Below are 25,122 nucleotides of genomic sequence, written 5' to 3' on the forward strand. Positions count from 1 at the left end.
ATATTACCAATTATAAAATAATTGACATGTGGGGCCTACAAAAAAATAAAAGAAAAAGTTACTATTCTTTACACAAATCCCAATACTCTCGGGCGTTGCCCCATGAGACATTACGTATGTGGATGATGTTTTAAAATAAAATTACTTAAATTTATTAAGATAATTACATTAAGAAAAATAACGAAATACATCTATAAATAAATATATTAATACCGAGACGACGCTCTTAAAATAATGACAAAATGTGTTACGAACATAATACAAACAATAACAGAAAAATGACATTGAAATATTTTTACATATAAATCCAAAGTTTTGAATTAACCTGACATACTCGAATGTCAGCACAAGGCCCAAAATTAAATATAAATAAGTAGCCTAAAAGTTTAAATATGGAATAGCAAAGTCCATTACTTAGCCCATCACTATTCCTTGCATCTGAAAAGACAGAGTTTACCCTTATTAAGCGTTGTGTCTTCGGACGGATTAGTAGGGGGTTTTCCCCTCATCGGCTATTTTGAAATAAACATTTCTATTTCAAGGAAATTCTCTAGCTCGGACCCGGTTAAGACAACGTACGCTAGACCTCCCGCTGTCAAATCGCGACACGAATAATTTTGCGTAAATGATTTTAAAAAAAAATAAAATTAAGAAAATTAAAAACAAAAGTCTTAAAAAATTATAAATATGTAGTGAAAAAAAAATAGAGAGATAAAAAAAACCAAAAATAAAGTTAGAGAAAAAAAATAGATATGTGGACCCATAAAAAAATTACCCCAATATAAATAATTATAAAACATTAAATATGTGGGACCCACCAAAAATTTTAAAAAAATTATTATCGGATTACGAGACTTTGTTTTTAATATATATATATATATAAGACAGAGGGTAACACCACCAGACAAAAGTCAACCCGACCAAGGTATTAGCGGCGACGTCGCCACTAATACTCTGACACTGACAGGGGTCCCGCTAATTTCTCGTTCAGACTTACCATTACAGTCATGGGGCTCGCAGTATATGCGGCGACATCACCGCTAATACCCTCTGTGGTGAAGTTACACATTTTCCCATGGTGGGTTACACATCCCGGTATATAATAGCCTACAAACTTACGTTAAAAAAGCAAGAATCTTATTAACTTTGGTTCTATTTTTGAGTGAGAACAATCACGCTTTATATCAACTACAACTGGGAGATTGATGAAAATTTGAAATCACTGAATTTCGACCTATAATATATTTAGGACATAATAAAGCTTTGTTTAAAATGTGTAACAAAACCATTTTAACTTCGATGCAAGATGCAACCAAAAATTTACTTCACGTATACCCGCATCCTTTCATGTGTATGGTGTGTGACATCGTAAAGAAATTGCAACCTCAAGTACAGTGGTTTCGTATACAAATCATAACAATAGCAATATACAGTATGTAAGATATAAGAGAAAAGTGAGTATGAGGTTATAATGTACTCAATTTTAGAGGTGCAAGGAAAAACCGATTAACCGAACCGAACCGATTTGTAACCGGTAACCGAAATCGGTTAGTAACCGGAATAGTAAAAACCGATTATAGGTTAACAGAAACCGTCGGTTACTAACCGATTACTCTTTTCAAAACGAAAACCGATTATTAACCGGTTAATTATTCCAAATAATAACCGACCGGTTAATCACATACTATATATACATATAATATATATATATATATATATATATCATACTATATACAAAAACTGATATATATAACCGGAAAGGTCGCACCAGATGATTTCGTAAGCTTTCAATATATCTATACTTTATATAAATGAATGCTTCTTTCATCAGATTCAACATCAATTTTTGGTTGTTTTTGAGATTTAGGATGATAAATTTTGTTTTGTGTTTAGAAACTGATGTTTATTTGGAATATGTTTTTTTTTGGAATATGGGTTCGTCGCTCAGACTTGTCGGAAATGATTGTTTTTCCAATTGTTCACCACTTTCTCAATATTATAATGGGCGGTTAAAAAAACAAATAGGCGGTTAACCGGTTATTATTAATCGAAATCGGTTAGATAAGTTCCACTTTTAAAACCTAAAAACCGGTAATTAACCCGTACAAGTTAACCGTAACCGGTTATTACTGTTTCAAAAAATAACCAAAACCGGTTAACCGATTCTTGCACCTCTACTCAACTTTGGTGAAAAAACCTTCGCATACCAATATTTTAATATTTTGAATAAGTGTTTGACCTCCCATGATTTTTATGGTTTAAAAAAAAAAGTATGTAAGGGGTTTTTTACCCAATATAGGTGCCTAACAGTCTCATATTCCCTTTCCCCCTATATATAAATCGAATACCAGTCTTACACAAACTCTAGAATAAATATTGTCGTACATTATTGGTTCATAAGACAATGCACAAATTCTCGTATTGTGATTCGGTAACGAGTGGAATACTTACAATGCCTCAACCATAACATCCCAAAATAACATCCCAAAGGTTATTATAGTTTATCATGTTATTAAGTTGGAGTATTACTTAACGATTTGTTAGATAAGTCGTTTCAGCTGAAATGCGACGGTACTCGTGCAATGCGACGATGGTTGTAACGACGACGATGGTGTTGGGGGACGACTGTTGGTGGTGGAAACGACGTCAAATAGTGTAGATAATTAATGTAAATGGTTAATAAAGATATTTTAAAAGATAAAGTAATGATGGTGTAATTAATTATTAAGGGTATTTGTATTTTAGACAATCTTCCCCACGTAACTTTTAATATGAACGGTTATTTTTATAAGATTATATGATAAGACCATGACAGTTATGTTATAGATGGAGGGAATAAATTGCGAAACTGCCCAAACATTGGGTTCGTGCCAACAAATATTTAGCAAGCAGTAGTGATAAATCTACAACAAAATTTTACCATCTACAACAAATATATAACTTTTATTGCACAGAGTACAACTGTATATTGTATGCATTGTTGTAGATGGATAAATATCGTTGTAGATTTATTAATTCTCTTTAGCAAGAGGCTAGAGTCTCGAAGCTAGTGTAGTGGATTCAGATGTTCAATTCTTCGATGTAAAAAAGATGTGTGTTTTTTTTTTTACTGAGAGAGACTAAAATGACAAATAATAAATAACTAAAATCATTATAAACTCATGATCCATCAACTTAAAACAAAAAAGAAAAAAAAACATAAATTTTGATATGATTGGTCCATCTCATTTTTCATGACATTTTATAAAATAAATATAACATTTCTCTTTAAAAAGAAAGACGTGTGTTTTTCTCTATCCGGAAAATGGTCAGAAATATCAAAAGAAAGAGTTGGAAATTAAGATAGATGATCAAAGTAACATGATGATAGCTTCAACTACTAAACCTTCCTTCCGTTTTTGATTTTGTAAATACCCAAAAGGTATAACATGACGTGTGGAATTGTGATTGGAGTGGGGTCATAAATTCCATTCTCATTGATCTAATGAATTTAAAATGTGCATGATTTAAACAATAGCGAAAGTTAAATCGTGACATGACAAAATCCAATTGCCACAGATAAAACCATAAATACGTCAGAATTTCATCAAACAACAGAATTAAACTCGATCGAAATTTGGGTATGAGCTTGTATTAGTTAGGATTTTATCCAATTCAAGCTCAAACTATAAAAATTGCGTTCAAAATTGCTGACAATTAACGGGTTTTTAATTACATTGTTAAAGATTTAGAGTCAAAGATTAATAATAGACACAAGTTTGTAAAACTCATAGATTAGGATCGGATCAATAAGATGGGAGATAGGAATTTTTGAAAAATTGAGAAAATATTGGAAATGTCGGATTGCAAAGTTTATATATAAAAATAATAGTTTAAGAATTTATATGTAATAGAATATTAAAAATATTTAGGAAACTTGAAACTTAATTGTCGAAAAACAAAATATAGTTATTCAAATTTAAAAATAATTGTCTCAAAACAAACATAATTCTTTAACCTTAAACATAGAGGGTTTGTTTAATTGAAAAAATGTTTCTTTTAAAGACCTTTGAAAAACAAAAACAAAAAAAACAATAATAAAATTGACTTTTGTTGACCTTTGCCGAATTTGACCGATATATGACCAATAATGACCGAGATTCTAGATATTTGGCTGATATTCGATGGTTGACTAACGTTGACCGATATTTGAGTAGACCCATTCATTTCGTCTCATTGAGCATCCAATCCCGATACTGATACCAATATCGAGATATCGGCCGATACAGTTGATATTTACAACACTGATAGTAGACAAGGATGGTATGGACCATCTAAACGTATCATAGTCTTTCAATCGTGTGTTTCTTCTCTTTCAACTATTCTCATATCGTCTGATAATAGTCATCCGAAATGTTTGGTTAAATTCTTTTGCAATTTTTTTTTTGAATTGTTTGGCTCACAACCAAATATCTATCTTTTTTTCATCCTTTTCATTGAACAATCATTGTTAGTTGCTTATATATTCGGTCTATAGAGCTTTCGACGTTAAATTAGAGGTGGTACCAATTGGGTAGCAAAAGGGGCCAATGCCCCATCAAAGTTTTTAAAAAAAAGGGGGGAGCAATATGTTTATTTAGGCTGCTTGTTACTAAATCATACAACATTTGACTTTTTATATTTGCTCTTTTTATTTTTTCAATTTTACTTCCTTATAAAAATATTTTTGGTATTGTCTCTGCTTATAGAAATATTTTTGGTATTGTCTCTGCATTAAATGATTGGATCCCATGTAACTATTGATCATTATTTTTAACATGTGTTGTATAAGCACATGTTAGTAAGTCAAATAAAAAATTTGGAAAAAAAGGTATTAATATTTTTTTTATCTAACTTTGAAGCAGTTTTTTTATATAGTTAGAAGTAAGATTGTTTACATCTCAACCTCCGTGATATACTATCGAGATAATTGGGTTCAAAACCAGTAAAAGACGAGATTAGATGTTACTTACGTACGTTGAATAATTTTCTTTTTTCGTTGTATCCAAAAATATTAGTCTCCTAACATGTATTCATGGGGCACACATTAGAAACCCGTGGTCGTAGTGCATTGATAATAAATCGGTCATGTATTTTGATATGGTTTCTATAGCTCATTAACCTAATTTCACTGTTTTAAGTCCTTAATGGATCTTGAAGCTGATATCGAGGGGTGTTGCTGGTATTCACAATCAATTATTATTATTTTCTTTCATTTAGTCTCAAATTTATTGTTTACTTTCCTATTTTGGTATGTTTTAAAATCTATATATAAATTTATATCATTAAATTATATTTTAAATGATAAGATGACGATGATCGTATAATTTCTATCACATAAACAATCTTGAGTGGCAGCAATGTTAAGATTATTTTATATTAGTATTATTTATTAATATTAATGTTGCGGTAATTAATATATGAAAATGGGAAGATGCATGTATGTATGGACAGTATGGTGTGTTTTTCTGTGTTATTGAGAAATGGACAGCAATATTTAAAATAATTGGAAAGAAGAAAAAGAATATATATTTTATTGTTTATAAAAGTGGAAACGTGTAGGGAGGAAGATGATGAAGGAAAGATCCACGTCAGAAGATAAAGCACGTGTCAAGGTACAGAAGCGTTTTAAAGCCCGTCTGATATTCCCAGAGGCCCTCCCTCAATCAAAACCTTGACATTTTGGTCCCACATGTGTCCCCACCTTCCAACTTGTTCAATTTCTGTACACTATACTACTTGCTTCTATAAACATTTCGTAATCGGAAAATATCATCGAATTTCAATACCCAGATTCTGTAAACATACTTTCAATATTTTATATTTTATTTTTAAATGATTAGTATATTTCGAGATAAATAAAATAAGGAAATGATTAATCTTTCTAACCAAATAACCTAATAATCCTCTTAATTAAGAGATGATATATAACATGTGAAAAAATTAATCAAAATTTTATCAATAATGATTTGCTTTCTACATATGAAACTTCAGTTTAATATCATCGTATTAATGGATCACTAAAAGATAAGAGAAAACTTATCTTTAGATATAATCTTATTTCAAAATTTATTAAAAATTCTAAATTATAAAATGTTAAATCATAAACTAAAAAATAATTGCATATGCTTACGAGCACTTATTGGATAATTAATAATAATAAAACTGAGACACAAATTTACAAAGTTTTAACATTCAATTAAATAAGAGTATTTATCTTGAAATTTTACCACGAAGTCAGTAAGATAGTCAATAAAAGAAAGCGAGTATGCAATATTTTATTTAAGGATATGCATTGTTAAGGTGTATCTTGAAATATATATAAAGTTTGAAGTACTAATACTATTCACAGGTCTTTAAGGGTATGCATTTGTATACCCTAACTTGTACGTAGGTATGCCACTGATTAGAGATTTATTAGACTATTTGGTTATAAAAATTTATCATTTTCCATAAAATAATTCAACTCAATTCAATATCTAATACTCATGGTATCTATTTTTTAATTGTTTATTTTATTTCGTCTCACTTTAATTTTTTTTTTTAGTATACGTTGTCGTAACTCATAATATGTATAATATTTTTGTGTACATCCGACAACCATTAAAATTGTAACTAAAATAATCTTTTTTCTAAAATATAATATATCTTCAAATATATTTATTTGATCAGATTATATCTTGATTAATTATGATCAATACTTTTTAGAATTAAAGTTGTCAGAAATATAACGTTGAGTGAGACAAAAAAATTATAATATAAAATTAATTTCATTTTATGTCTTAATATGTATTATACTTATTAATGGACCATTTCTATAAGTAAAAAGCAAAACATGCATTTGTTATACATTTTGATTTTCAGGCTGTGCGATGAAAGATTTCAAAATAGTAATAAGTTTAAGATGTTCATTTTATCTCTTATATAAATAAATAAAAATTATTATGACATAAGATTTTCTATAAATTCTCTTATGTAATACTTTCACACATTCTTTTGGTTTAATTATTACATCATCATACATTTTAAAATTAAAATATCCTTCCTTTTATATATATCATTATTAAAATTTTAATTAAATGCCTACATTATTATGTGAGATTTTAATCATCTTAACTATGTTGTCTTTCTGGATAACTTTTTTTATTTTTTTTGTTTTTATCAACCGTATGTGTTTCAACGTGTGTCTACAGTGGCGGAGCCAGAAGATATGCTCTAGATGAGCCAAAACAAGAGAATAACTAACTGCAAATATGACATTTCAAACGATGTTGTGATCTCTAACTAAAAATGATAGAGATTGTTAAAACTACCTTAATAATAATCGTAATATGCTAAATTGATGAGACGTGACTTTTGATTTTTTTTCTTTCGAAATAGGACGAGTTATATCTTGTAAATTACTACTCGTAAAATTCAACTAAACTTATAAATAATATATTATTGATATTAAGCTTCAGGATGGGCCTTGGCCCTCTCTAAACCCAAAGTGGCTTCGCTAGTGTTTGTCCACAACTACCAAATTTTTGTTTATGTTTAATTCATTTTTTACATAATAATTTAATTATCACAACTTTTTAATTTATTTAACGCTGTTATTATACATTTTATTATGACAATATATTTAAAGCTACCCAGGTAATATTCAGGTTATTTACAAAACGTGTATAAGTTAATCCAGGTTGATTAGCTATAAATTAAAATATAGAAATTGTTGATGGGTAATAATAAGTAAGTTTATACAATTATCATTCAGTTGGTAAAAAAGGCTTATCACATTAGTTCATCTAGCTGATGCATTTTTAGTTTTTATCGAAAGAAATTGGTTTATCTAAATAAATAATTTTGTAGGCGTGTATATATTGTTTCTATCATTAAAAAAATCTTATTCATTTATCTAACCAAATTTCAATTCAAAGAATCCATTATTTCTTGAAAAATATAGGGTCGGAGTACACAGTTTAGGCCTTTAGGCCGCCCCACATCCGTGTGATAATAGAAAACATATATATTTCCTAGAAACAAAATCGTGTTAGCATGTGATTGGGCCACGCAAAAGAAAGAGAAAAAGCATCCACGTGGTACCTTTGAGATATCAACAGCATGAAGATTTTATTTAGGAAATCAACGGCACAGATTCCATGTAATATAATGTTGAGATATCTACGTCACACCAACTACACATGTCGGATGAGTCTTCCCGTGACGGTGACGGGCAGCTGTCCGTCCCCACTTCCCCTCCTCTCTCCAACAGGTATAATATGGTCTCTTCTCCATTCCCCTTTTTCTATCAATCAATAACTTTGTATTTTTTTTTTCCTCCAAACATTTTTTCTGCACACACATATAAATATAGCTAAAGACACGTACATATCTGTCTCTCGTATTGGAATTGCAAATCCATCAAGATATTTTGGTATTGATATTTTATAGATATGGCTGGTATGTGTTGTGGTGTTGTGGGAGATACAAAGACGACGTCCACAGTTGAACCCAGCAGTGGACGTCAAGGCAGACGTCGCCGGATGGAAATCCATCAGCTACAATTCTTAGCTGATGCAGCTTCTAAGGTCGTCATGCCTTTGCCTGAAAGTAGCAATAGAAAAAGAAGAAAAGTTGAAATACTAGAAGCGATTCAAAATACTACTAGTACTGGTGGGGATGGTCACGATGTTGCTCCAAAACAGGCCGAGGAAGAAGTTGTTGGAACATCGTCGCAAACCTTGAACGAGGATGTGTTGCACAAAGAGATGTCTAGATTTGGTCTTACGGTTGTTTGCGGGAGAAGAAGAGATTTGGAAGATGCTGTTGCGGTTAAACCTTCTTTTTGTCAATCGGATTCTCAGGATCTTCACTTTTATGGCGTGTACGATGGCCACGGATGTTCACATGTAATTAATTACCTTTATCTTTATTCGATCTTATATATATTGGATAAACATATGTGTTTAATTGTGTATTGATCAAATTGTGTTTCTTCTAATATTGTCATAGGCGGCAATGAAATGCAAAGATAGAATGCATGAGATAGTGAAAGAAGAAGTTGAGAACAGCGAGAAACCAATAGAATGGAAAGATACAATGGTGAAATGCTTTTCAAAAATGGATAAAGATGTAACCGAGTGGAGCAATCGTGCTTCTAGCTCAAATTGTAGATGTGAGCTTCAAACTCCACAGTGTGATGCTGTTGGATCTACTTCCGTAGTTGCCCTTGTCGCTCCTGATAAAATTATCGTCTCTAATTGCGGCGATTCACGGGCTGTACTTTGTAGGAATGGTGTTGCCATCCCTCTCTCAACGGATCATAAGGTATCAACTACTATTTCTCGAGTATATTAATTATTTCGACATTCAAAACTAACATGTTTCGTTTTGGAATATATAGCCTGATCGACCCGACGAACTTGAACGAATTGAAAAGGCGGGTGGCCGTGTTATATATTGGGATGGTGCTAGAGTTCTTGGTGTGCTAGCCATGTCTAGAGCAATCGGTATGTTTAATTTTAACTATCAATAATTTCGTTAATGAATATAGACTTGTTGAAGATCTAATTAAGTACTTATGAATAAAAAATTTTGTTTACTAATAATTGTTTCATTACTATCTCCACAGGTGATAACTATTTGAAGCCATACGTGATACCGGAACCGGAAGTAACCGTAACGGAACGTACAGCTGAAGACGAGTGTCTTATCCTTGCGAGCGACGGCTTATGGGACGTAGTATCAAACGACGTAGCATGCAGCGTCGCTCGCATGTGTCTGAGCTCTCAGGAGGTCCCATCACCGCCGCGTTCGCCCGGAAGTGAGCTAAACGTGGCGCGTGGTGAGAGCTCAGACAAGGCATGTTCCGATGCTTCAATACTTTTAACCAAATTAGCCTTGGCTAGAAGAAGCACGGATAACGTTAGCGTTGTGGTGATTGATCTAAGAAGAAATCTATAACAATAATAATGACACTCTTTGTTTTTATTAAATAGAAATTTAAGCAATTTTTTTTTGTTTCTTTAACATTGTTTCATCAAAGATGGAAAGGTTTGATGTATTATTGTTAACGATAACGATATTAATTAATTTTATCATTATTATAAGTTGTATAGTTGAATTGAAGTATAATACTTGTATTTTATTTTGTCCTTTTGGATTGAATTAGTTAAGTGGATCAAAGTTAGTAATTATGTGGCCGATCTAGTCTAAGAACTAGGTGACTCATCGCAAGAGTGATAGCGACACGAATCAATTGGAAAATATTTTGAGGACCACGTAGATTTGCTCCAGCTGGATTGTTCGCATTGATGAAGCCATATACGCAAGTCGTAATATAAGTGTGTATTATAAAAGTTGTATTTGCTTCGTATTTTATAAGAAAGTTCTTATTCTTATACAAATTTGCATTTGATTAACTTTTGAGGAAACTAGAAGTTAGCTGAATCGATCGTATTTTCAAGTTCAAATCATTTATGAACTAAAACTATTAAAAGATTTGGGGAAAGGAAATGATTAATTTTTTAACTAAATAAACTAATAATTCTTTTAATAATGAGATAAAAAATGACATAAAAAATCAGGCCAGACTCTATGCCAATCAATTTTTGGTTTCAGTAGGCCAACGATTTTAACTTTTAACCAAGTGTCAAGATGGTTGTGTCGTGCTAAAGTAAAGCTTATTATATATTACATTTATTATAAATATTTATTATAAATTATAAATGGAGGGGGATAAATTTACAATACATTTACAACAATACATGTTTTATACAGTTGTAAACTGTACTGTATAATATGTTCATTTGTATAGATGGCCAAAATCTGTTATAGATATATCATTCTCCATTATAAATAGATGCAGTCATCTATACTTAGATTAATTTAAGACGTTCAAAAGTAAAAATAAATCATTTACTCGTATTAGTTTAAATAATACACGAGAAATTTTGTTAAGTTACAGTATGTTAGAATATACAACTATCTCGTGTTCTTTATGTTCACTAAAGCCCGTGTACGGAAGATATGGCGGTGTTATATGTTAATTTAAATTTTTGAAAGAAATAATAATAATCACCTTATTTTATATGCATAAAAAATAGACCTATAAAATTTTAATAATTTAACATGTGGATTCAATTAAATTTTTCTTGATTTTTATTTTTCTAATTTTATCTTTTGTTATTCCAAATTTCTATTATAACTACACCTTATAAAGAGTGACGACGGACAACTTTGCCAACAGTCGGTTTTTACCTTAGACTGTCTAGAACAAAAGTATGTAAGTTGTGTTAACTATTTATTGATGAATATTTAAATATATAAATGATTAAATTGATTAAATAAATAAATAATAAAAATATGAAAATGTTAAAATAATTCAAAAGTTATATATTTAAATAACTAAAGTTTTAAAAAGGTTTTGAAAATTAATACACCATTAGACTCAATTATAATGTATTATTGATATGATATAGTTTATGTAAGTTTTTATAAGTCTTATCGGATGGAGAGAAGCACTGAACGAGAATGCATGTGTGCCTTCATAACAAACAACAGTCAAGTTTTGGTTCAGGGTAATTTTGATGGTTTAGAACCAATTGATCATGGTTAATCTTGATGGTTTCTCATTTCTGCTTCCGTTTTCTCTCTTCCTTTTTGCGTTTGCGTGTATGAATTAGTGTTAGAAGGTTTGATCATTTAGATGCCTCTGAGCTTGGAATAAAATCTTTTTGCTTGTCGAAAGAAAGATAAAGAAGTCTTTATTAGTTTTTTCTATCATTCATATCTTGGAATGGAATATCAAATCATGATCACCGGTTTTCCTACGGTCTCTTCGCGTCTCGCAATAGGATTTATTTTTTTTAATATCTAATTCACTAGCATTGTGTACAAGGAATATATATGTTGTGAATTGCCGGATATGAAAAGACTCTGAAGTTCTACACATGCCGTATATAAAAACTATTTACCAAATTTAGAATACTAAGCTAAAGAATTAGAAACGTACACAACTTATAAAAATCTATTCCTTCCCAAACTTGAAACCACAAAACTAGTCGATTTGTACAACACAAAGTTTCCTTTTACAATCGTATTACTAGTCCTAATACCTATACGATATACGATAGTTATATAAGTTATATCATAAAGAAATTCGAATCTGCCTCATACATGATTCGTGAATATGAAATAAATTGTGGTTAAAGTAAATCGATGAGTGAAGCTAAATTACAATAAACATTAATGATAAATATAATATACGTTTAGTTAACGTTTTGGATTTACCTTAAATTTTTAAAACCACATCAAAATCGGAACTTGTAAGCATAGTGCATGATGACAAATAGCCTTGTGATTTCGGATCGTAAACTCAAAATTTTGAAGTCTTCATGTTAATCATGTTAATAAAGTATTATAATTAATATAAGTAGTAGGATTTGAACAATTGAAAAAGAAAAAGAGACAATTTATTAATAAAAAAAGATCAATCAAATAAGGTTATAATATCTTTTGTATTAATAAGCCAAGAGTTAGATTTTAGTTCTAAGTCTAATAAAAAAATTGAATTTATATACAACTAAAAAAGCTAATTTAATAAAATAAATAAATTAAATGGCCATTAAGAATTACGCTACGTGTCATTGTAAGAAAATATGAATCATGTTTTAGTTTATTGGTAGATACTTCACAGTTCCACATACAACGTGATGACGAAAAAGAAGATACCTCTAATTTGATGGCAGTATTATGAAAAAACACCCACGATGGCATGATGCATAACAATTGTCTGTGACTTTTGGCAAACTAGTATTACGGGGGTTTTGGTATTCACATGTGTAATGTGTTATCGGATTAAGTAAAAGTGTGCTCTTAAACATACAAAACTTGGATTGAACCGAAAACCATACTTTCAATTATTCCACATAATTAATTTACACAAAGATTACATATATGACAAGCCTAGCTACATACAAAAGCACTGATATAATAGTAAAATAAAGATAAAAATATTATTATTACTTGATCAAATATCAAATAGAGCACTGTAGATATAGGAGTCTCACTTTAACGTTCCTTTTGCATGATCTCGTTTAATTTGCGAAAAATCAAAGAGGTCCATTAATTTTCTTCCTCTTGCTATCAAGTATCAACTATAATGACATGTGTATGTATTAAACTTAACAAAATGTTGAGCAACGTGTATCGGTGTATATACGGTGGTCCATGAAGACGGCTGACATGGTGTCTCTGAGTGCGTATGTGGATGGATAACGGCGAACTCTTAATCAGAATATAGGCACAAGTCAACATCAGGTGCAGCCACGTCTACATTTGGTCCAACCCTACGGCGTCACTCTCTGTGTGCTGGATTCCAATTAAATAAATTAATCAATCATCCCAGTGGACTCCCAAGTCAATATTTATATTTATTTATTTAGCATATCCATCCCTATACAATGTATTTCGTTGCCATTTTAGAACCAAGGTTTTAAAACCTTGAACCCGGCAACCCGCCAGTTTACTGTAAACAACAGTTATAACCATCCCTATACAATAATACAAGTATTTCTTTTCTATCGATAAATTTTAGATTCAACAGGATACGTCTTTATATACTTAATTTTACTTTCAAGGGAAATTCACAATTAAAAAACTGTCGACTCCATACTAGAAAACATTTATTGCTCACACCGAGTACTTTAATTGGAGAAAATCCATTTAAATAGAAAAACCGTTCATGTGAAGACTTGAATGGTTGAACCTATACCAAAGGCTCCCAAGACCTCATTAACACCACTAATAATTTTACTTAGTTTTAGCTTAATGGTTGAAAGATTATTCTTCTTGAGGTCTTGTGTTCAAGCCTTAGGTAGGACATAAGAATTAAGTCCCTTTATGAGGACTTGACTTGGGGATACCTAGGTTCAAGTCTGAGGGGACAGAATTTACCCTTATTAATCGTTGTACTTTCGGGCGGATTAGTAGGGGTATCCCCCATCGGGTATTTGAAATAGACATTTCTACTTCGAGAGAGCTCTCCAGCGCAAACTCGGTTAAAACAACGTATGCTAGAGCTTCCGTTATCGAATCGTGACACGAAGTTTCCAACGAAATTCACCTTAAAAAAATAAACACCACTAATAATATAAAGTTACACATATAGCTTACAAATGTCAAATGGTGACCTTCCAATAAAATCAATTTTAAAATAAAAACAATGATAATACTTAAAATTAATGTTTTTACATTTCAGATTCATCAATATGATGTATTTGTATCTCTAAAATTTACTAATATATAGATGCATTGATGCGTATTATCATTATTTGTTGACAAATTAAGATTTATAAATTTGATGCACATATATCTAAGATGAATGAATGAAACAAAAAAGTGTGATATTTTTGGTTGTGAATATATATTATACATCTAAATATTAATGATAAGGTATGAAACATACATTTTATTTTATGTACTTTTAAAGTTTTATTGCATCCGAATGAAATCTTTTAAGTATTTTATCCATGATTATATGTTAAAGCCAGATGTAATTGATTGGAATTTTATATTGACACAAAAGTGTAGATTTTGGTACTATAAAACGTATATTTTGGTATTATAGACCCAGGATCCTTTTATATATATATAACTTGTAAAGACCAACGAGCCAACTACATATTAACTTTTGATTCTATGTTGCATTCATCTACTTCTATCGATCCACATAAATAACCAATCCTTTAACTTATTGTTCTGTAAATAAACACGAGCATATACGGTTGATTTTAGCTGGCTAGTAGCTAGATATTCTATTGTATCACGATTTGATGGTCTATAAAAAAGAAAATCATGAGAAAGTCTTTCATATGATCACGATTTAATCACTAACTCGTTATTGAAAAAAAATTTTGAGAGAAAAAAATTAGCTGCCAGGCTTTTAAAATTGTTAACTGGTTGGTTTTTTTTTTTTTGTTTTTTGTTTTTTTTACCATTTTTCATGAGGATTGTAACTTCAGTCATGAACCATAAAATTTATTTTTATCATACTTGTTTTTTTGGCAGTCTTGAAGCCGGCACTGTTGATATGCCTTTATAATCATTAAGATTCATGACAAAAACATGAAACTCACATATTTACTTAAATGTACTTGAACTCAGAACCTAAATTTACAACTTTACTTCGAATACAGATAGGCCAAAAGTTATTCTATGTAGTGTTTGTCACTTGGGACATATCTTTCTGGAGAATAAAATTTCTCTCCCCTGCTAATTCTTACCACAAAATCATATTCCTAGACAAAAATCCTCCTCCATGAAAGTTTGACGTGTCTTTTTGCAATGTTAAAAGACTTTGATATCCGTAGAATCTCATTTATTAGTGATGCTATAATCAAAGAATATGATCTTCCATGATATATTCGATATGTCTGGTTTGAAGACTGACAAAACAACGTTATCATATGGAAGCTTTGACTGGTTTCACATCAAAATGACTACTTTATGAATCGTATGTGGCATATATTCAGATTCAGTTTTGTGTTCTTTTGTGCTCATTGAATTAGTCACCAGAACAAATGGATTCATTTTTGTAAATCACAGCATTTCCGTAACACATATTTTACTCTTTCCAGTTGTCCAATGAAGCAATATGCTGGCAGTCGAGTATATAAGCATGTTAAGTTTCCTACTTTCCTGTGCAAGTTTGATATGCTAAATACACAATGCTCGACGGAAACATAACCGGCTCTTTTGATTACGAGGATTTTTGGATTAAAAAGAAAGAAATCAGATTTTCATCTGGTTTCCTACGACTCTTTCACAAAAAGTAGTTAACGAAATCATGTAAAAAGCCTAATGGATGAATACAAAAACTTACATAGAATGTTCTCAATGTAAAGTCCTGCACCTAATGTAACGATACACAACTAGTAACCACAAAACAAAAAAATCATACAGAATAAGTAACCACAAAATGACTATGATATACAAGACCTTGTTGTGCTACAACTATAGAACAGTAAAATTAAACTCGAACCTTTATCCTCTGTAGTTTTCTTTAGAGTAATAGGAAGCTGAAGCAGTTTGCTTTTAATGAATATAAAATAATCGAAAACTCTCATTATGAGTTGACTAGGGCAGGTTTTTGTCACACGTCAAAACTCTATAACTTGCGTGAGGTCCCTCAGCTGTATCACGCAGTGCTACACGCCACCCAATTGCCTTCCCTATCCCTACAAGCTCATCCATCACCGAAATGGAATCGCGAATGTACACACGTCCCCCAGGTCTCAGAATTCTATCCATCTCAAGCATGATGCTAGTAATGTTGCATCTGATAGTTTGACATTCACCCAAAAGAAGAGATTCAATAACTGAGCAAAAATTGGAGATTTTTACAGCTTGTCATTTCGCATATCTAATATTCATGATTACCTTTTTTGTTCAATTGAGAAGAGACCAGCTGCATGCAAGAGGTCATACGTTCTTGGGTACGTATCAAATGGCTCACACCTGTAATTTTGAGTGATCAAGACGAGATCATAAATATGAAATTGGCGACTACTAAGGTTCACTATAGCAAAGTAGTCAGTCATACCAATCATGCATAACTCCTAGAAGTCCACGATCATAGATGACAGGCAAGGTGTTAGGACCACTAACAGGAACAACGTTCATAACCCAGCAATCTAGTTGATTCTCAATTAAGGCTGCTGCAAAGCTGCCAAAGTAAAAAAAGAAAGGGTTGGTCTTATCAAGTTCTGATGATCTATAAAAGAGTCTTACGGTAGGAGATTAAAAAAATTCATTCACCCTCCATAGCCCGCTCTCATGTCCAGCACATTTCGAAGCTTGTAAGTTCCCCAGCGTAAAGCTCGCACGTAGCTATCTATTATTTCTTTCCAGTATTTGGATTCTGCTTTAAACAGATCCTTTCTAGAAACGTATGCGTCAAGCTTTATACTTTGAAGCCTCTCAGGAGGATTGTTCAGTCGTTCCGGCCACGAGGTAATATTTGCTCCAGACCCATCCTCAGGCAGTCGAGAAATACATGGCTTCAAATTAACATACCTGAAATCAAAGTAATTTGATATGACTGATTTTATTTCTGTCAAGCAAAAAAACAAAAAAAAAGGATCTATTGATATGACTGATTTGAGGTGGCGTCATTACAGAGGTCCATGGAGTGACAAATGTATCAAAAAACAAGGTTTTCATAAGAATTCAAGCCTTCAAGGTACAATTTTTCCTAGACTTATTCATGAGAGCATCAATGAAACAATACGAAATCGCCAAGACTGGCTTACCCTTAAAAAAGTTGGCGTGAAACCACGATGCCTAATCCCTATTGATGGGTTACCAAATTATGAATATAATTTCATTGCCTGACACTTTAACGAACCCTAAACGCAATCGTGCATGGACCTTGATATGAGTCTAGTATTCTCTTCATTTTTCCCTGCTCAGGTACTCGTTACTATGCTTATCAAATATTCAAAAGGGCTGGGTCAATTTGGTGCATAACTATACTCATTGAACATTCAAACTTTCAAAGAGCTGGGGAATTTTGGTGTGCAACTAGTTCTGGTATTTTCCCCGTTACTTCAGTTTATAATCACTTTTGGTTAATATGTCATCTTTATACTTTAAGGCGTAATAAAATATTTGTGATTATGCTCCATGCATAATATTTTAATACTGAATTAAATCACAGCTGTTCTGTCTCAATTCAGGTGCCCAAATAGGCTGCAAAAAGAAGGTTGGGTGCTTGTGGGGCAAGGACACCCGGCCTCGAATAGGAGGGGGCTTCGCTCTGGATCCTCCCTGCTTGCAGAAATGAATGGATCAGAAGGGGGCTGGATTCTATATTTCCGGGCCGGGCGGGAGGTGAAGGCCATAAGAGAAGATTGCCCTCCCGGTAAGGAAGAGGGGAAAAAGGAAAGATATTAAATGGGGGGATTTCGCCGATATTGAGTCGACTATAAACTATTCATCTTGCTTGGAACCGTCGTTGTGTATGGGGAAAGAGGGCTTCTACCTATGCTTGGTTGGGAAAAGGGTGATAGCACAATGGCGGTGCGGCTAGGCTTTGTGGGTTCGAATGCCGGTTTGAGATAACCAGCCAGACAAGGGAAAGAAGGAAGTCTTCCTGCGGAGGGGGAAGAAGCGGCCCGGTTTAATAGATTCAATGGTCGACTTGCATGAAATAAAATAGAGAAAAAGACCTTCAAGATAATAACCATTTTCAAGAGACAAACTCCAGTGAACCACTTTCCTCCTCTCTTCTTTTCTTCATTCCATTCATTCCCCTTTGAAAGAAGTAAAAAAAAAAAAAAAAAAGAGTTGCAGACAAGAAAGTAGCTGTGACGTGAACTGCGGTGTGCTCATCAAAGTGTTGGCTGCACTGTGCTGAATGAACAAATCCCATTCCCTTTTCCTTTTCCCTTTCCTTTGTGAGGAAAGCCCTCACCTTCTCTCTTCCAACCATCATGCTTTTAGGCGTTTTTGCTTATGCACACCGGGCTGCTTAGTCGGAATAGGATATACACAGACTAGATCATCAGTTAAATTCAATTAAATGGTTAGCCCGGGGAAAGTTGATGAGGATTGAAGTGGCCTTACTGTAACTAGTCAAAGCCCCTTATTTCTTTACTTGGGGTAACCTTCAGGCATACATTGATGACTAGAGACTAATCGTTTTCAAAGTACATGAACACAAGCAAACTCCCACTCTTAGTAATAAAGTTCACAGGGATTCATAATTTCATACTGAAATGCAGAGAGTAATTAAACAGACTAGATACAATAAGACCAAAAGCAAAAGTAAACATTCTACTTGACAATCTAGTATCTAGTACTGACAATAAGAAAGAAAAAAGGAGTTATAACAAGAAACTATCAGAGAAAAGCTCCAAGCAACACATTTTGACACTGTTAAAAGTAAACTGATGAGATTTTGCCTATTCAGGTTACCAGGGGAAGGCGAGTCGTTTTTAATCGGATGTAAGCAGCCTAAGCGGGGTATCCTGTGGCTGTTTCCAAGCCTATCCCTGTCCACCCCCAAAATTGTATATAGCAGGAATTTAAAACCTAACATCTCTTGTTAAAGGTCAAGATGTTATCCACTAGACCACCTTGGCAATGATTTGACATCGTTAAAACTTAAAAGTCTAAGCAAAATATGGTAGGTAAAACTGTAATCACACGTGAAACAAACATTTATAACAAAATGACCGAATGAAGTGTGAAAGCATATAGATTGATCGATATGGGACATCAGAGAAGAGCCACACTAATACCACAAGTGTTGCTGCCATGGTCAAGTATAAAAAAATTAGTTGAAAAAAAAATGGTGCTTGCAAAAGTTAGTCACATTATCTAAAATCCCCATCATATATAATCATATAATAAATCACCTTCTGCAAAATCTCCAAACTAACATTGAAGACTAAAGAACATTTGTAACTTGACCTTGTAAAGTAGACCATAGAGCACAAATGACCAAATGATCTATGTATCAGTGAGAGATTAGAAAAATACCAAACATCATCTGGGTCATCTCTCTCATCACACAATGGTGGTAGGGTCCCCAATTCACGATTTGAATAGCAACTGTTGTTTAGAGGTTTCTGCCATATTGCAATATATCCTTCTTTCTTCACAAGATTCCAGCAAAGATTAGTTGTAAGGTTCGTCATCTCTGAGAGAAAAGAAAAATTGCCCTAAGGTTGGTCATCTCTGAGACACATGCTTTTATGTTTTGCCAATGAGCATATTGCAATATATAAGCTAGCAAAAAATTCAAATTTCACAATTTGACCTCCATGGGGGAATGATACAACAATTTTCTTAGATTTACCTCTTCCTACTTTTCAAGGGGATTGAAATATGAAATTCAATCTACAAACTAGGGTTTGATAAATGAGTTTCCTTTCAGAAACTAAGTATTAAAAGATACAGATACATGCTCGGAAACACAACAATGCTTACAACATTACCTTCCCATTGTTCTTCCAGAAGTGGTTCATGCTTATAAACTGGTTGTGCCGCCCAAGCAAAATATCCTCCTGCCCTAAGCAATCTGTTAACCTCAAGTAGCAAAATCCCATCTTTATTGCAATACATGTAAAAAGGTGAAAGGAAATTAGAAAGTGCCTGATTTGGGATTCGGGACTGATGTTTACTAAATGAGCCAAGAATTGGATCTTATCAGTTTCCATGATAAGCATAAACTAAGATAGACAGGGGAGTAAGGGATTTACCATCACGAGTCCAATTGACTCTACATCTTGAGCAGTGAATCAAGTCAAAAGCCTGGCTGGGGTATAAAAGTCTTTTGGTTGCAAAAGCTGCCACCATTGCAGGCACACCACGCTCGAGTGCAAATTGAATCTGGTTCTCATGAACATCTTTTGGAGCTATAGACATTGTAAGTACATTCCTTGTATACAGATATGCACCAAAACTTGCCACACCACATCCAACATCTAATGCAACCCGAGTATGATTTCCGAATGCAATCTCAGGGATCATCTACCAATACGAATCAAGTATCATCAGAATAAAGTACCAGGCTGTTAACTCTCCATCAAAAAGAAAGTCAACTCCATTTTGGAAACGAAGAACATTATTACGAGAAATATTTAATGATTATACCTGTGAAATCTGATCTAAGTACTTGTCTGCCCCATGAATGAATTGCGTCCCACCTCCAGGGAACTTAAATTTATCCTTGTCTACGGTAATCCAATTTTGACCACCCTTATATTCAGCAAGCTGTGCATGTGGAACATTACTGTACCACACCTGTTTCATTGCAAAACAAACAAATTCATAGGAAAAGGATCCACAATACATCACTTATATCTAAAACATCATTGCCAGATTCAATGCGTTATTTCTGTATGAAACAAGCTTCAAGCTTTAGAGTTTATTGCTTTAAATTTGCACACAACCCTTATCTGTTTTTGTATACATTTCTACACTATTGCAACTCGAAACTAATCCAGTCTCATTTCGTTTGTCAGCATTAGTAGTATAATATCACATTACATATCATATAGTTCCTATATCATAACCCTATACACCACAACATTTAACGCATACAAAAATGAAAAAAACTTGACAAATTTTGTTCTTTTACCTCGTCACGACTTTGGGGCCAAGTAATAGGCGGTTTGTAACCTTTAGGAGGGGGCACCAAACAATCCAACCCCTTGCCTTTTGGGGGACAATGCCGTTCAAATCTCTCGCCTTTCTCAGTCGGATCCAACGCCTTGATCGCCTCGGCGTTATCCAAACACGGAATATACTCTCTCATACTCACCGGACACGTCTCGAACTTAAAAACCCGAACCTCCTTCTCACCATCTTCTCCCACCACATAACTATCACTATTATTCCTATTCTCAACAACATCAGGATCATACTCACCTACTTCAAACTCATCTCTCATCACTCCATTCTCATCCACCACACCTAACCTCTGCACCGCCGGCGGAGGCGGTGGCGGCATTGCCAATGTCTGATCTGAAACTTTGTCTACTACTTCTTGTTGAAGTTGTGTATCGTTGATTAAAGATTTAACATCAAATGATTTGTTGAAATTAGGTGAGACTGAAATTGTGGGGGTTTTGGAAACAGAATCAGAATTTGTACTGAAAAAAATCAACTGCTGGTAAGTATCATCTGACCAATGCTTACCCAGATAGAAAAAAGCAACCGCCACGAATGCAAATCCGGCGAATTTTATCAGAATTGGGGATTTGAATTCCTTCATGTTTGCAAATACTATCTCCAGATCTGATTTTAATACATGTGTTTTTACAGCTAACGCATTTATTTTTTTAACTGTAATCGAGAAATTGAGCCGTTAACTGTGGCAGCAATTCAGTCAAGTGTTCGTTGGTGTGTATTATATAGATATAAAATATACTCCGTATATGTATGAATTTGTGTGCAAATGGAGTGGCTTTTACGATATGTTGGATTTTATTTAAGAATCCGTTTTTCGGGTTGAAGATGATTCATTCATGTACATGTCACTATTTCTGTAGATTTACAAACAAATCATGATTCTTTGATTACTGACTTGAAACTTACGTTTAGGGTACTTTAAAACTTAGTTTATTTCATTTCAGGTCCTCAATAGTTTGTTGGTTAAATTTATACACTTGGCCAAATTGCAACAACTAAACTTTTACCTCATTTGCATGATGTTCTTTTAATATTGACTAATGTTAGTGTAATAATTGGTAGTATAATTCTACTTATGAACCAACTAACGTTGTAAATAAACATTACTAGCTAGCTATTTACTACTAGTTTTTAATTATATTTTTGAACCCACTTGAAAATTAAAATTGATATCGAAATCGTATGACTCTTGTTCAAGGATTAGATGTGTTGAGTCGAATACTTAGCTGAGTTAGTTGGTTACTTCGTATAGATATATATGTAACTATAACTAATATCTTTCATTATAATGCATCACATGATCATACAACGTCCAATGCGCGCATATATAGTTTAATTACAACTCCTAAATACATGATGTACGTATAGTGATAGTGATGATGATTATATGATGACGACACTGATTCAGGGATAATTATCTATCTTGAAGATGATCTTCTGAGGTGGTTGCAACGATACCCATGATGTACTCGATTTCTTCTGATGCTTCCTTCATAGAAGGCCGATTTTCTCTTTTTTCTTCCAAGCAACTCAGAGCAAGGTACCCAAATGATTTCATAGCATCAATGAGCAACGAACTTGCGTTGATCTTAAGAGTTGGGTCAATAGAATCCACTAATCGTTCCTCATTTACAATTCGTTTGATGTACGCGACCAAGTTCACATCTTCCACCGATCTACCAAAATCGATAGGTTTTTGAGCCGTTAGTATCTCCAATAATAGCACTCCAAAGCTATAAACGTCACTCTTATCTGTCAACTGATAGTTCCAATAGTAATCCGGATCTAGGTACCCCAACGTACCTTGTGCACAAGTCGTCACATGTGTTGCATCCGTTTGAGCTAGTCTTGACAAACCAAAATCCGCAACCTTTGCTTTCATCTTGTTATCGAGTAAAATGTTGCTAGACTTCACATCACGATGATAGATTGGCGGAGAGGCAGAGAAATGGAGGTATGCAAGCCCCTCTGCAGTGTCATGAGCAACACCTAGCCGTTGAATCCAGGTCAATGGCCGTTTATTTCGATCATGCAAGTGATCAAAGAGGCTCCCATTTGGAATGTACTCGTACACCAAATATGGCTGCTCAAGTTCTACACAACAACCAAGAAGATGTACGAGGTTCTTATGATTAACTTGACTTAGAATTCGAACCTCGTTCAAGACTTGGTTAATGCTTTTGGTGTTTCCAAGCTTAGCACATTTAACCGCTACCGTGGTGCCATCATCCATCAAACCTTTATACACTTCTCCGAAACCTCCAACACCTAGAAGCCCGGTTGATGAGAAATTGTTTGTTGCCCTTTTGATTTCTTTGTTTGTGAAGATCTTGGCAGATTTTCTAATACCACTAGCCCCTACTATTTCTTCACGCTCACGAGCAAGTTGTTGTCGTGCTGCTTTGATTCTTCGGCGTTTAATGCTCCTTGTAATCACAAATACAAGTGTTAAAAAAAGTACGGTGCTAGTGCAAGTTGTAGTTGTGACAAGTACTATTCGTCTTGATCTTTCCTTTCTGAGATCTGCAACATTTCAATTCAATAAATATAGGTTCATTTCATTATTTTCATCACTGTGAAAAAAAAACTATGATCATACCTTTAGCACATAGACCAGCAGCTGCATCCCAGCGGAATTTAGGCTTGCAGATGCACCTTCGTGTGCCATCCCTAGTGTCCCTGCAAGTGGAGGTCGAGTCACAGTGAGCTTGCACTGTACACGGTGGCTCTGGTGGTAAATCCCACATCAACTCCACAGCAGGGTCAGGCCACTTACTATACGGCAACAAGTTGTTTAGATTCACAAAGCTGTTGTATGCCCTGCATCGGTCCATAATGAGCAGAACAGAATAAAGGTTTGTTGAGCTGCCCTTTAGGTAGGAGCAACAACGTGGGGTCTGTCGACAAAGGGACATCTGAGGTAAGGCGTTCTGGTAGGCATAGCAAGGGCTTGTTGATGTACAATCTAAGGAATGCGTCCCCATTGTATCCGTACAGTTGAAGAAGTATATAGTGTTGTTTAAGGAAATAGTGAAGGGCATAGAGGTGTTCAGTTTTATGCCCAAGGTAGGAAGATCAGCCATGATGCAAGTGTTTGGTAAGAAGAGTGATTGCCCAATCACAAGGCGTTGGTTTTTTGGGGTTATCGATATGACAGGGTAAGTGTTATTGAGTGTGTCAAACTTTAACACACCCGCATCACACCGGATCTTATATGACTGGTGCCCACACGTGGGGGAAGTGCTGAGCGGATACGGAACTGGAACAGTCCCGCAATCCGGGCAACGAATAGCCACCACATAAGTGGCAAGGACTACCAAAACGGCAACCAGAACAAACATTATGAGTGCTGTTGGAATGAAGGCAGTAAGAATTGATGACAGATCATTCGAGTATTTATAGGATGGTGATTTCTTAATCCCAAAACTTCCTTTACTTTAAGATTCACGGTTCTGTTTTTCGATAGTACATTAGTACATATGCTTCAAGTGCACTCACACTTGTCCCCCACATACCCTCAAAATGGTCTTAACGATGGACGCAGGCCATAGAAGTTGCATGATGTCCTTTTTGGGATGGAAGCTTAGGATTAAAAAACCAACTAATAAGATGTTTAGGGATGGAGGCCCATTTTTATTTGAATATTATAGACTAAATTAAGTATGATACAAATTTAATAGATGATAATCTACTAATTTGCACATTCAGCTGTGCATTTTATTGGCGTGTTCTCTATAGATTTATTCATACATTATATACGTCCACGTTGCACCAGACCCTCTGGAACTGCCTGGCAGCAACAATACGCTATATTCAATAGTGATAGCGAGAGACAGACCCACATCAGATGGTTCAGTTAGTTTGACACTTAGATATAACTCGGGTGGAACTACACAATGAGATCGGGGCGGCTAAGTAAGT

General features: G+C 33.8%; 3 protein-coding genes across 3 annotated transcripts; 1 reads left to right on the forward strand and 2 right to left on the reverse strand.

Annotated features, from left to right (window-relative positions):
• The first annotated feature begins 8,324 nt into the window (after positions 1-8,324).
• LOC122604089 (protein phosphatase 2C 37-like) lies at positions 8,325-10,109 on the forward strand. Its single transcript, XM_043776989.1, has 4 exons — positions 8,325-8,909; positions 9,013-9,327; positions 9,404-9,509; positions 9,632-10,109. The coding sequence occupies exons 1-4, from the start codon at positions 8,454-8,456 to the stop codon at positions 9,961-9,963; spliced, it is 1,209 nt and encodes a 402-aa protein (XP_043632924.1). The 5' UTR covers positions 8,325-8,453; the 3' UTR covers positions 9,964-10,109.
• Positions 10,110-15,836: 5,727 nt separating this feature from the next.
• LOC122603909 (probable methyltransferase PMT11) lies at positions 15,837-22,036 on the reverse strand. The gene is made up of 9 exons (XM_043776763.1): positions 21,149-22,036; positions 20,662-20,811; positions 20,268-20,538; positions 20,004-20,114; positions 19,546-19,705; positions 16,819-17,076; positions 16,604-16,726; positions 16,441-16,518; positions 15,837-16,339 (listed from the first exon to the last, which is right to left on the reverse strand). The coding sequence occupies exons 1-9, from the start codon at positions 21,782-21,784 to the stop codon at positions 16,138-16,140; spliced, it is 1,989 nt and encodes a 662-aa protein (XP_043632698.1). The 5' UTR covers positions 21,785-22,036; the 3' UTR covers positions 15,837-16,137.
• A 579-nt stretch (positions 22,037-22,615) lies between these two features.
• LOC122604898 (wall-associated receptor kinase-like 20) lies at positions 22,616-25,045 on the reverse strand. Its single transcript, XM_043777757.1, has 3 exons — positions 24,961-25,045; positions 23,801-24,550; positions 22,616-23,724 (listed from the first exon to the last, which is right to left on the reverse strand). Exons 1-3 carry the CDS (start codon positions 25,043-25,045, stop codon positions 22,616-22,618), a joined length of 1,944 nt encoding a protein of 647 aa, XP_043633692.1.
• Between the last annotated feature and the right edge of the window lie 77 nt (positions 25,046-25,122).

This window comes from Erigeron canadensis, chromosome 6, assembly GCF_010389155.1.
Source record: "Erigeron canadensis isolate Cc75 chromosome 6, C_canadensis_v1, whole genome shotgun sequence".
NCBI lineage: Eukaryota > Viridiplantae > Streptophyta > Magnoliopsida > Asterales > Asteraceae > Erigeron > Erigeron canadensis.

Bases quoted from the DNA above. Each gene is read 5' to 3' on its own strand.
- LOC122604089 (XM_043776989.1), top strand. From the start codon at position 8,454: ATGGCTGGTATGTGTTGTGGTGTTGTGGGAGATACAAAGACGACGTCC. The intron at 9,328-9,403 runs GTATCAACTACT...TGGAATATATAG, and splicing joins CTCTCTCAACGGATCATAAG to CCTGATCGACCCGACGAACT. The intron at 9,510-9,631 runs GTATGTTTAATT...CTATCTCCACAG, and splicing joins AGCCATGTCTAGAGCAATCG to GTGATAACTATTTGAAGCCA.
- LOC122603909 (XM_043776763.1), bottom strand. From the start codon at position 21,784: ATGAAGGAATTCAAATCCCCAATTCTGATAAAATTCGCCGGATTTGCA. The intron at 20,539-20,661 runs GTATAATCATTA...TCGTATTGGTAG, and splicing joins ACTTAGATCAGATTTCACAG to ATGATCCCTGAGATTGCATT. The intron at 20,115-20,267 runs GTAAATCCCTTA...ATTGCAATAAAG, and splicing joins AGTCAATTGGACTCGTGATG to ATGGGATTTTGCTACTTGAG.
- LOC122604898 (XM_043777757.1), bottom strand. From the start codon at position 25,045: ATGTGGGTCTGTCTCTCGCTATCACTATTGAATATAGCGTATTGTTGC. The intron at 24,551-24,960 runs GTATATAATGTA...TCATTCCAACAG, and splicing joins GGGTCTGGTGCAACGTGGAC to CACTCATAATGTTTGTTCTG. The intron at 23,725-23,800 runs GTATGATCATAG...GAAATGTTGCAG, and splicing joins TGCTGGTCTATGTGCTAAAG to ATCTCAGAAAGGAAAGATCA.